This window comes from Hirundo rustica, chromosome 1, assembly GCF_015227805.2.
Source record: "Hirundo rustica isolate bHirRus1 chromosome 1, bHirRus1.pri.v3, whole genome shotgun sequence".
Classification (NCBI taxonomy): Eukaryota; Metazoa; Chordata; class Aves; order Passeriformes; family Hirundinidae; genus Hirundo; species Hirundo rustica.
In genome coordinates, this window is record NC_053450.1 from 96,050,556 (window position 1) to 96,063,066 (window position 12,511).

At 35.7% G+C, this 12,511-nt stretch overlaps 1 protein-coding gene across 1 annotated transcript in view; it reads left to right on the forward strand.

The window, feature by feature from the left end:
* The window catches only part of ATP9B (ATPase phospholipid transporting 9B (putative)), a 154,761-nt gene that overhangs the window by 99,823 nt on the left and 42,427 nt on the right, over nt 1-12,511 (forward strand). Inside the window, exon 10 of the mRNA XM_040056904.1 lies at nt 5,144-5,304. Within this exon, the coding sequence (XP_039912838.1) occupies nt 5,144-5,304 (161 nt within the window). The remainder of the gene's footprint in view (nt 1-5,143; nt 5,305-12,511) is intronic.

Genomic DNA, 12,511 nt, shown 5'->3' on the forward strand with positions numbered 1-12,511 from the left:
TTTTTCTTTCTTTCTTTCTTTCTTTCTTTCTGTCTTTCTTTCTTTCTTTCTTTCTTTCTTTCTTTCTTTCTTTCTTTCTTTCTTTCTTTCTTTCTTTCTTTCTTTCTTTCTCTTTCTTTCTTTCTTTCTTTCTTTCTTTCTTTCTTTCTTTCTTTCTTTATTTCTTTCTTTCTTTCTTTCTTTCTTTCTTTCTTTCTTTCTTTCTTTCTTTCTTTCTTTCTTTCTTTCTTTCTTTCTTTCTCTCTTTCTCTCTTTCTCTCTTTCTCTTTCTTTCTTTCTTTCTTTCTTTTCCCCCTTCTTTTAGCATTATAGGTATTTCTATTTAGAAAAGGAAAATTTGCTTCCAAAGTGATTAATTCATCTCAAAATACATAAATACTCATTTATGAGTAGTGTATTAAAGTAAAACCAGGCAAGTCAGAAGGGTAATTTCAAAATATAATAGAAGCATTCTGCTTTTAAAAGAAGTTAAACCTCTGGTTTTGAATATGCATCAAAACATTGCAGAAATGTACTTGAGCATCTCTTTCATTGGAGAATGACCTGTATTTCTTGAGTTTCAAAATTTCTGCTGTTTTCAGTGCCTATGCATTGTAGATGGACTGATTCATGTAAGAATACAGAGAAGTAATTGTAATTGTTTTCTTTGGGGATACAATTAACACTAAATATCTAAAACTATTTGTTGAAATCAGTGTAAAAATGATGTAATTCAATTCCATAAAACTGCAGTATTAACATGATACCAAATATTTCCGTTTGCTCAAAGGCTGTATGAAGGATGTTTTTTTTTTTTTTTTTTTTCCCCCCCAAAGATAAGATAGAAAATGTTACTGGAATCAAATGAACTATTTTCTGAAAATTACTTTTGCATAAATCAAACGGAGTGGACTAAATAAGTAAAGTTTATTTCAGTTTTTGAACTTAAGTAGACCAGTCATCTCCCTGCATTATTGCTCAATTCCAAAATGAATAAAACCTGTAAAAGGTTTTAAGTGCTTCAGAGAATGTTTTCAAAGGTTTCATTGTTGCTCTTGCAGCTAAACCAGTCATAAGACCATGTTTGAAAATTGACATCAGATAAAACAGGGACAGATGACATTTTTTACCAAATGGTCATTTATATATTTTTGTGTTTTCTTTACTTTCCCGTTTTTCAATCTACTGATTAAAAGAATTAGAAAGATATTGATTAAACAGTGTACCATACTATATGTAAGATTTGGTAGGTTTGACATTAATCAAGTCAGGTTTGTAGAGTTTTTGTTCAGACCGTTGCTTGAGTACAGGGAATTAAGGCAAGATGCTTGCTAAACTTGAATTTACTGGTTTAGATTCATAGTTATATTAGCTTGATGTGATTACCTGGATTGCTGAGCAGTCAAGACTTTGAATCATAGGAATTATGAGACTTCTTAGGAGACTTAAAAAAGAAGAAACATTCCAAAGTTGATCTTTGTGGTTTTAGTGTCAAGAATTAAGGTAGATAGATAAGGATGTGTTGCTTTATTAGCCTTTAAACAAGGATTAGTAATCTGTTATTTCTAGGGACTATAGGGAGGGTTTAACAGGTTATTGAAGAACGTCATGACAGTTTGTATAAATACAGCTGACTGTATAGTATAATCTGTATAATTTTTTTTATAAATGATGGAATGCTACTAATCATTTTTGTTAGGCAAACCTTGTTTTTGCCATCCTGCAGCTGAAAGATGTATTATTTGAATTTCAGAATTTTTAAATATTTACTGTTACATACCTTTTACATATAAGTGTAAGCTGCAATTAATGGAAACATATATATAATATACCAGTATTCAAGGCATAATAAATTAATTTCAGAGCGTGTATAAGAATAGGAAAGAAACATTTTATGTTTATGGTGCAAATTAAAACCCAAGTCCCTCTCGAGCATGCATACCATGAAATTTCATTGTAGTCAATGTAGTGTTTGGCAGTGCAGAACTAGGCTGATTACTGAAATATAATTACCTTTGTGGAGGAATTTGCTTGCAGGGGGAAGTCTGTCCTAAGACTGTGCCTTAATACTTCAATAGTATTAAAGTAGGGCACTTAAATGCTATTCGTGAGCAATAATTTCTAATGTACTTTAAACTGTAATTGGATAAAAAATGGCTGCACTAGACTATTTTGAGAAATCTTTGCTATTTTATAACATTTAATTATCAAATTTTGCATTTCAGTATTCTACCATTTTAAAAGTTCTCATTTTCAAAGTAATATACATTTTATATTAATAATAACTTTGGAATAATAGCTTCGGAAAATAGCCTTTCCTAAAAGTTAAGCATCTAGGGCAGGAACAGCAGTATTGTTGTTTTCAACATTTTAATTACATAAAGATTTTTCTTACAAGGCCCAAGATTTTTCACCTTGTGGCCCAAAATGTGAAATGTAGACTTCGAATCATTCTCTCATTCAAAACTGAAGTATTTTAAAAACTTGTCAGCTTTTTTACAATGCAAGTAGACAATTGATGGCATAAGCCATTACTTTATTGAGAGCCATTAGCTATTTAAAACTCCGTGCATAAATTAAAGAGGAGCTAAATGGATTTGCAGTTGTTGCCATTAGTAGCTTTTTAAATTATACAGGCAATTGTCGTGTTCATTTTCATTATCTTAGAGCAGCCCCTTTGCAAAACTATTGTGGTTTTCTTAGACATTATGTACAAATTTACCCTTGGAGATTAAAATTCCAGTGGTGTGTTTAATTTTGTTGTTTCAAATAGAGCAAATATTATGACAAGTAGAAGAAAATTTGTTTTACTCATATAGGAAATAGCAATAAATGTGGAAAATTACTCCAATTCTTAATTCATCTATGTCTAATATTTTCATAGTTACTGTTTCCCAAAGAAAATAAATAGCTTTCGTAAGATGGCATGTTTTAAAAATGCTTTGATAAAATCACAGTGTAGTTAAAATGAAGTCTATCTACTTTTCCAATAGTCAGATGAATTTTAGATAATATTAGTTAATTTCTACATAAAATTTCTCTGGATAGTTCAACAGTGTTTCATTAATTGACTGCAGAAATTGTTTAAGTGTGAAGGCACAGAATTAAACTAATTAAGTATCTTTTAGTACATGGGAGTAACTAGTTTTTGAGAAATGGAGAATGCATTTCTATTAAAGCTTTCTTTGTGTGCCTTCTTAAGTAGGATTCTGCAATTGCCTTCACTTACTAAAGTAAATAAAAATATTAAAATTTACTATGGTCAATAGCATGATCTATATTTAAAAGAATGGCATTATTAGTAGCAAATCAAGTGTTCTTGAGATTTATTGTGTGAAAAATTTTTCAGCATCAATTTTTTTATCATCATAATGCCTCTCCAAACACATTTTTGTTGGGTCCCAAACTTAAATTCACATCTGTCTTCATCAATTGGATAGGTATTAATGCTTTACATTAGCTACATATCAGTATGCAGTGGACCAAATTTAATGTTTCTGTCCTAAAAGTGTCATTCTTTCCACAGAAGTGCTTTATTCATTTTTGGTCTGGGGTGGGGTTTTTTATTTGAGGGGGGGGTGGAGAGGGGAGAGATAGGCTTCTTTCACTACCATGATGTAGGGAAAAAAAAGTGTGAGGTGGTAGTTATGCATATTGCAAGACAGTGATTCTTTATTTTATTACAAAAAAAGACCAACTCTAGAAGGCCAGATTAAATCATTCCTTTCACTTTTTAATGGGATTTGGATGAATAGAGTAAAATATGCACTTTGCATTCATTGATAGCATCTTTAGGTTGAGGTAATTGAGTCTTTTTTCCCTGACTGAATGAATAATGACTTCATCTGATCCTCAGCGAGGCCTGAAACTTAGGCTGCCTTTGTCAATGCAAAAAGATCTGGGCTTTGAAACATGCTCTACTTCCCTGGCTTCATTTTTCTTCATTTTAATCCAAAAACCTATTTTTCTCAATAATTCAAGCATAAACTATGTAGTAGTTGAAGCAGCGGAAATTGCAAGATATTTGTCCTCGTTGTGCTGCTTTTTAAATGCAGCTGATAAATCAGCCGCTGTGGTCTTCAGCTGTCTGGTTCTCTAGGGAAGGGACAGCCCATGTGTAAGCAAGATTGCTGGAATTTTTAAGAACTATATTTAAAGTGCTTCTTTTGCAGACTATTTGTTATCTAAGGAAGTGTTACGTTTTACTGGTCTTACTGACAAGACTTGGAGATAAAAGGGGCATCTGTGATGGGGCCTAGGAAACACTTCCTGACATAATTTTCCCACATATTTTACTGACTGCTAGAGCATCCCAAAAAGTGGAGTAAAAATACCCTAGCTTATATCGTGCATTATTGAAATGGTGAGAGTCTTAAGTTACATAGCTTAAATATATTTTTTTCATGAGAAACAATGGATGAAAGATAGCTTCTCCTAATGTTTTACTTGACTTGTTTCTAAATCAAATGCCTTTTTATTCATGTGAAGTTGAAGCTGTTTCACTATATTGTTTTGAAAATGGATATTCCACTTGATTGTTGTTTTTATTATTATATTGGAAAAGTGAAAGCTTTATATAAATAAAAATAATTTCTGTGGCATTGGTTCAGATTTACAGAGTGGGATGAGAGCATAGCGACAAGTCGCAGTGCACTTGTCGCATGAATGAGAAGTCACTGGCTCCATCCCATGTGCCTGTTGGTTCTTGAATCTAACAGGGATTTGATCTTCTACCAGTCAGTGAGCCTCCTTACAAATATAGTACACAGTGCCGGTATTTTTGCTGCATGCATGACAGAAGAAAATTGTCCCTGCTCATTTGTTTCTCTGTTAATTGTCTTTCCTCCTTGCCCTTCTGTGTTCCTGTCCTAGAACAAGGAATAGAGAAGGGATGTGTCAGACTTGAAGGCATTCAGAGGGCTTGGTTGGGACAGTTCACATTGGTTCTGGGAATTGTTATTGTCACAAAACCAGGGAATGTCTTTTGTGTGCAAGCATAGGAATAAGAATCATTGCAATTATCAAAGTTCAGTTAATTGTTACATGTGCATGGATTTTTAATAGGTAGGAATAACCAAAGCAAGTAATCACTAGTAGTTTGCATGGCAGAAGCATAAATTTAAGAAAAACTCCTGTCTAACTTGATTTCTTTTTCTTCCTCCAGGTTGGCTTGCTGGACCTGGAGCTGAATCAACTGACCAAAGCCCTGTTTTTGGCTTTAGTTGCACTATCAGTTGTTATGGTAACTTTGCAAGGATTTGTAGGCCCGTGGTATCGCAACCTTTTCCGGTTCCTCCTCCTGTTTTCCTATATCATCCCAATCAGGTATGTGTAAGAATGAAAGCAAAATACAGTTGTCTAATTTCACTGTATGTGGCTTTCTTGAAATTTATACTTGCTTCTCTTTGCAAAGGAAATTGATCTTATCAGGAAGCTGAAGGAGAAGGTGCCAACAAATCTGCTGATTCTTGAAGGATCACTGTACAGAAAACAATACTGTTGTTTTTGAGGTTTTTTTTTTTTTGTATAATGTTCATCTTGCTGGAGTAATCAGGATATCTAATCCTTTGCTAGCATAAATGTATTAATAAGGATACAATGTTGGTATATGAGAAAGTGTTTCAGGAATCACGCAGTTGAATGAACTGCTAGACACATTATGGAATTTTATTTTTAATGCCTTAAATACTAAAAATATTCCATTTCTCTGGTTAAAATGCAGATGTTTTACCCTAATAATGATTAATTTAAATTGGGTGGCTGAATAATGTAAGTGTTCTTTTACAATGAGAGGAGTTTTAACATGTGTAACCAAGTAGAGACTTGCCCTGAATTAATTAATTCATTAAGCATGAGTACTGTATATTCAAATTGCAGATAAACTGGAACACGAAATAATATCCATGTGTGTAATCAAGTCTTCTGTAGATACAGAAGTGAGAACACTGACTCTGAAATGAATTCTTTTCTTTGCATGGGTATTGCCTTTGCAAAATGGAAATACTGTTTCCTGTTAAAATACCCGGTGTTTAGATTAAGGTAATTGTTAATTTTAGATCCTCTTAAAGAACTGTTCAGTTTGAGATACATCATTCAGTAAGCCCAGATCAGCCAGTCAGCAGCGTCTAAAATGTAGCTAGATTTAAGACCTGTCCCCTCAGGCACGCACACAATATATAAGTTCTGTAGTAAAGAAAAGAGAAATAACAGGAGGATTTCATTAGGCCTCTTAATCTAAGTTTACATTACTTACACGTTACTGTGATCATGGTTTTTAAGTTAAGTGTCTGTGTGAAGGAAATTGTATTATATTTAGCCAATGGGATACTCAGGAAGCCTCTGCCTTAACATTTTATAACTTAAAGGACTTTATTTTTATAGTACTTTGTGTTGCAAGAGAAACTGATTCAGTGGGAAGTTGAAGGAGGTTCTAGCAAATCTGCTGCAACCACAATTTTGAGATATCTTTCTTTAGACACTGTCATTGTCATAACTCCTTTACTGCTTGTATGATGCTATTCAGCTATGTTGCCATTCCCCCCCTACACACACAGTTCCTGAGTATAAGCAGTTTATCCATGTGAAGAAGCAAAAAGGCCTCTATTCAAATGGTTAAGTCTACATTTTACTGAGAGATGCACTTTAAAACTTCCACGGGTGGGGAAAAAAGAGCTAAGGATATAAAAGATCACTTCTAACTGAAGAAAGTTAACCATTTTAATATCTTTCTTACTGGATGCAAGAGGATTAATGGCACATAGGTGTTGTAAGTAAATTTTACTCTCTATTGAAGAAAGTTCAGCATATGCCATTGAAAAAACATGTTTGCTGAGCAGCTCATTTTCAGTGTAAGAGTTGTTTAGTGGACTTGTGGAAGAGCTTTTCTCCAAAAAGAATTTCTAGCATGCATCTAATCCAATTTACAATTGTTTGTGGGAGATAATTTAATAACTAAAAGTATTAGAGAAAAATAAAACTAAAAGTATTAGTATTGATTTAGTTCATCAGACAGAATTTTATCAGGGAATACTTTCCACCCTAGAGTTTTATCTGTTTCCCTACCAAATTTTCTTCATCCCAGATCTTCATAAATACTATTTATGAAGTTGAGTTGTTCATTTTGCTGACAGTGTGGGAAGCAACCACACTGTCAGCAAAATGAACAGCTCAATCATGCTGCTGTTTAAATATGACTATACTTCCCATCCTCTCTTCTGTATGTTAAGCATGGAAATTACTTAGTTTTTAGACTGTATTTTGAGTGTAAACTCTCAAAGATGAAAATTACAAAGCAAATGACATTGAAGCACCAAGTGTTGTATCCTCCCATTATTTTTTAAATTTGTATGGGGGAAATAATGAACTTATGTACATAAACAATACCTCAGAGATTAGGATTCACTGGTTGAGACAAAGCATATCTTGACTCAGGCACACATGAAATGTGTTGCTTGATAGTTTAGAGAATTCAGGAAGTTTCTAATTGTGGAGCTTTTTTTGCAGTTCTGTTTGGCCTTTGGTGTGCAGAGCAAGGAAACTTCCTTGTATGCAATAAAAATAGTTTTTCATGGATAGACGTGTTTGGTGAACATCATCAGGAATGTGATGATAGAGTTAGTAGAGTTTAACTGATCTCTGTGTAGTCTCTCCTATAATTAACAGGTGCTTCAGAGAGAAGCTGGCTCCTTGTGATTCAGCTGCATCCTAAATACTCTTCTAGATCAATGTTGCTTCACTTTGTACAAGTTATTACTGTGAGGCATGTAAGACTTCAAGAAGTATAAACATAAAAGAACTGTAAAAAAACCCCAACAGCACAGCAAAATAAGAACCACCCCAACAAGCAACACTTACCCACTCCTTACCTCCAAAAATCATCCTCCAACATTGCACATATTCTGTGGTACACAAGAATGGAGAAAAAGAACACAAGAAAAATGGAGAAAAGGTAGTAATAAACAGATATTGAAAGTTTAGTCAATCTCTACACTGTTTGTAAATTAGAATCATTATGCACAAAATTTTTTGAACAGCCCCACACCCCTGAGAAACATTTGGCCCTTAAAGGTTTTTGTGATTGATGTTTTCTTTTTCCATATGGAGAAACCATAGCCCAGGAAGCCTCCATAGACAATCTGCTGCCCTAAAAAGTCATGCTATTTTAATTTCTTAAGATTTATCAGGGAAGGAGGATATAAAGCAAGTTTTTGACAGACTGTCCAAAACAAAGTAAATCTCTCTAGGATTATCTCCACCTATTATCTGAGTTTTTCCATGTTTCTCAGCATTTTTAGGCTTTTCTAGTTGGCTCTAGCCAACCAGACTGTATCACATAGTGCAGCTGTCACACAGCAAGCTGTGTGTTCTCAGGTATGTCCATGCTGCTGCTCTTTGTGATACCAGTGTGCAAGTTCTTAAGTCTGTGATGTCACCTTTACTTTTTTAATACGGTGCTTTTGTTGAACAACTTGTATTTCTTGAATTGTCTGTTTTCTGAATGACAGGGGTCAGACAGGAATAACAGTCATGCTATGAAAAGCCAGCACCCTGAGTAGGGGAAGATTTTTTAATTTAAAGTGCATGAGAATAGAAGAGGTTTTTATCAATATGGGATGCAAGACACCAGCTCGTACTGAGATGGAAATTCCAATGTGTGTGTATATGGGCGCAGGAAAGATGTTAAGGCTGTTCGTGAGCCTTGTCATAAAATGATTCTGTTCTTTTCCCTGGCCTTGAGTACTAACATGTCTTTATCAGCTATCACTTGAGCTGTCGCAGCAAATGGTTCAGAAAGCCCAGGCCAAAGAAAAGACTTAGTGATGGCACTGCCCTACAAACCTGGCTCCCCTCCACCACCAATGGACTTGGTTCATTCATTGTCCAGTCTTCTTAACCACCTTCAAAGATAAAGTGAGTTGCACTTTGTGTTGAGGTCTTCTGTATGTTTGGGTTTTGTTTAAAAAAACAAACATGTAGCCAGGAAAGTTCTTCAATTTAGGTTTAGCCAGAAAATGTTTGGTGAAATTACTGCCTCACGTACAGATGTGTGAGTCTTGTAGCTGTAGGCGCGTCTGCTTAGCTGTTAAGAACTGTAGAGGATTTACCATAAAATTATAAGATATTGACTGGGGATCTGTTAAAAATGTGTATCACCCAGGCTCTGTATTAAGTTGCAGTTAAAAGCTGGATTGACAGGAGCTTAATCAGCCATCGTTTAAGAAGGATCCTTTAGTTTTAGTGTGAACAGAAGCTGAAATGTCTCTTGTCCTTTCCTTTGGACACCCCAAGGCTCCTAGTCACCGCAATGTTCTGACAAAAGAAGCTGTCCCAAATGACTGGAAGTAACTGCCTTGTAGTAAATAATAGTTTTGGGGCACTACATCGTTCCTGGCTGGGTTTTTTTCCTGGGTCTTTAGGAGAGGTACTTAAATCCTTCAAGTTATGTCAGTCTGATCTCAGGGGCAGTGAGGAAAAAACTGCTAGGAAGTCTTATGTCTGAAATTCATTAACAGCCTCTCAAATCCCAAATCATACAGACATGAATTTCTGTGTTTTCTTGAGATCCAGAGAACTCACACTTATGCAGACTGCCTTACAGCAGCAAGCAGCTATGTTGCTTTCAATCATGCTGTAGTTTCTGCTATGTTGGAGCTCAAATCTGTATAATCTATAGTTGTGAGAGTATCAGTATATAAAGTCTCAGAGAGACAGAATATATATTAAATATATGATGCAAAGGTTTCAGTTTGGAAGAGCTAAAGAGCTGCTTATGAAGTGGCTTGAGCAAGCGGTTTAATACACATTTGGTGTATTGTGCTTTAATACCATGTAGTGATATATAATGCAACATCTGTAGAGACTGAAAAACATTATATGATGCTTCATGATATTTTACTAATTAATTTTGCAGCAGAAGTTATAGTGTGTCTCTCTTATGCTAAGACTGTCTTACACTGTCCAGTGTGGTGCTGTGCTACTGCCTGAACTAGCTTTGTGCTTCTCTTAAAATATCTAATATTCATAATACATAGAAAAAGCACAGAATCATACAATTAGATTAGAAGAGACTTTTAAGATCATCAAGTCCAGCTATTAAGCCAGCACTGCCAAGTCCACCACTAAAACATTCTCCTATCTGTTAGTCAGATCTGTGGGTCTTTTAAAATACCTCCAGTGATCTAGACTCTACCACTTCCCTAGGCAGCCAGTTCCAATGCCTGATTAGCCAGCTGGAGTTCTGGTGAGGAAATTTTTCCTCATATGCAATCTAAAGTTCCCTTGGTATGACTTGAAGCTGTTTCCTCTTGAGACCAACCCCCACCTGGCTACACCCTTCTTTCAGGGAGTTGTAGACAGTGATACAGAATCTGAGTCTCGTTTTCTCCAGGCTAAACACCCCCAGCTCCCTCAGCCACTCCTCAGAGGACTTGTGCTCCAGACCCTTCCCCAGCTTTGTTGCTGTTCTCTGGACACGCTCCAGCACCTCAGTGTCGTTCTTGTAGTGAGAAGCTCAAAACTGAGCACAGGATTCAAGGTGTGTGCTGCCTTGAGATTTTAGCCTTCTGATGTTTACATTTCTGTAATGGAGTTTCTCACAGACCGTAACATAAACAAAGTAATTGTTTTCACATTCCTCCTTGGAGGAGGGACAGTTGATGGACTTGTAGTTTGACCAATGGGGTCGGAGAGGTGGCAACCTCATTCTCCAATCCCTGGTTATTGTCCAAGATCTATATAAATTCAAGGTTGAGAGATTAAGCTTTTTCTTTTTGCTCTGACTACAGGCTGTGAGTATTATTTTTTTCATGTCCTTTAGCAACAGGTGTCACCTCAGCAGTGCCAGGTACAGGGCTGATCGCTGCCCTGCTCCTGCTAGCCGCACTATTGCTAATACAGGCCAGGTTGCCATTGGCCTTCTTAGCCACCTGGGCACTGCTGGCTCTTGTTCAACAACTGCCAACCGGCACCCCCAGGTCCTTTTCTACTGGGCAGCTTTCCAGCCACTCTGTCCTCAGCCTGTGGAGCTGCCTGGGGTTGTTGTGAGGCAAAGGCAGGACCTGGCACCTGGCCTTACTGGCCCTCAGACAGTTGGCCTCTGCCCATTATCCAGCCTGTTCAGACCCCTCTGTAGGTCCTTCCTTCCCTCCAGTGGATAAACACTCCCACTCCTCCACAAACTTACTCAGGGGGTGCTTGATCTCCTTGTCCAGATCATTATTACAGATGTTATAAAACAGGACTAGCCACAATACTGAGCACAATCAGTCTAAAAAGAAGTCATTTTTTTTTTAACTGATCTGTTGTAGTAAATCTTTCTCCTTCCAAATCTTGCAACATTGCCTATTTGCTCCTAGATTTTTTCTGGTTTTAGACCTATTACAGCAAGTGATGCTGAATTTGTGTAGAATATGCAAGAAACCCCTCCATGTTTCAAATACTTGTATTGGACCTCTAATATCAATATTGTCACCTTTGTATAAGAGGCCTAATGAAAGACAGTGTCTGACCTGGTAAATGTGATAATAAAAAAGAAACATTTTTATTAGGAATGTTTTTGTTAGGAATTGTTCCTCAGAGCTGCACGTGCTACATCTCTCACGCAAAGGTGCTTGTTTGACGTGGGTTTTTTGCATTCTTCTATGTTTTAAGCCTGTAAGAAATTCACAGAATAACTTTTTCATCAGTTGTTCCCTAGATTTGCTCATGGATGTTTAAGTTCTATCCATGTTAATCTATCTATCTTGTAATTATCTGTATCTGGGTTTGGCCCTTGAAAAACTGCATGTGCCACAGGCACTATAGCAATGCAGAGTTAATACACTTTTTTTTTTTTTTTTTTTGCCACAAATGTTTAATCATAAATGTGTGGAGTTGAGTTCTCTTTTAAACTTACATTCACTCCCAGGATTTCATGCAAAATGCTATGTGTACCTTCCCTGATTTTCTTTTATATGCTCACATAATAGAAAAAAGTTAGAAAAATAAGTGCAAGAGAAGTAGTGAGACCAGTTATGAAGCAAACAGGAACACAGTTCTGAGGCTCTTCTTGGGAGTGCTGAACAAGTAGCAAAAAAACCTAAATGAAAAAAATGTATATATAGTGGACAAAACACAAAGGACTATTAAATTCTACTTGCCTCATCAAATAAAATATGAGATATGGGGAAATTAAAGGATGACCTATAGGTTGATTTTTATTTGCTTAGATCTTTATATAATATTGTTCATAAATGAAGTAACTTTTGTTTATTTTTATTTGTTTAGTGTCAGTTGATACCAGTTACTAGGCTCCAAAAAATCAGTTTCTGTGAAGATTAAACTTTCCAGGCATGTTGAATTTAAAATATTTTTATTTTTTTTTCTTGACCAATCATTTTAAAATTATTGCTTTTTTTTTCCTAGTTTTTGGATGATGCATATATCAGTGTATAGTTCGTCTGTTTCAAGAAAGTATGGATATATTAAGAAGGTTAGGGGATGTAGCCATAGGGAATTTGGTGCAGTTTTGGATAATAATGGGACCCAAATATGT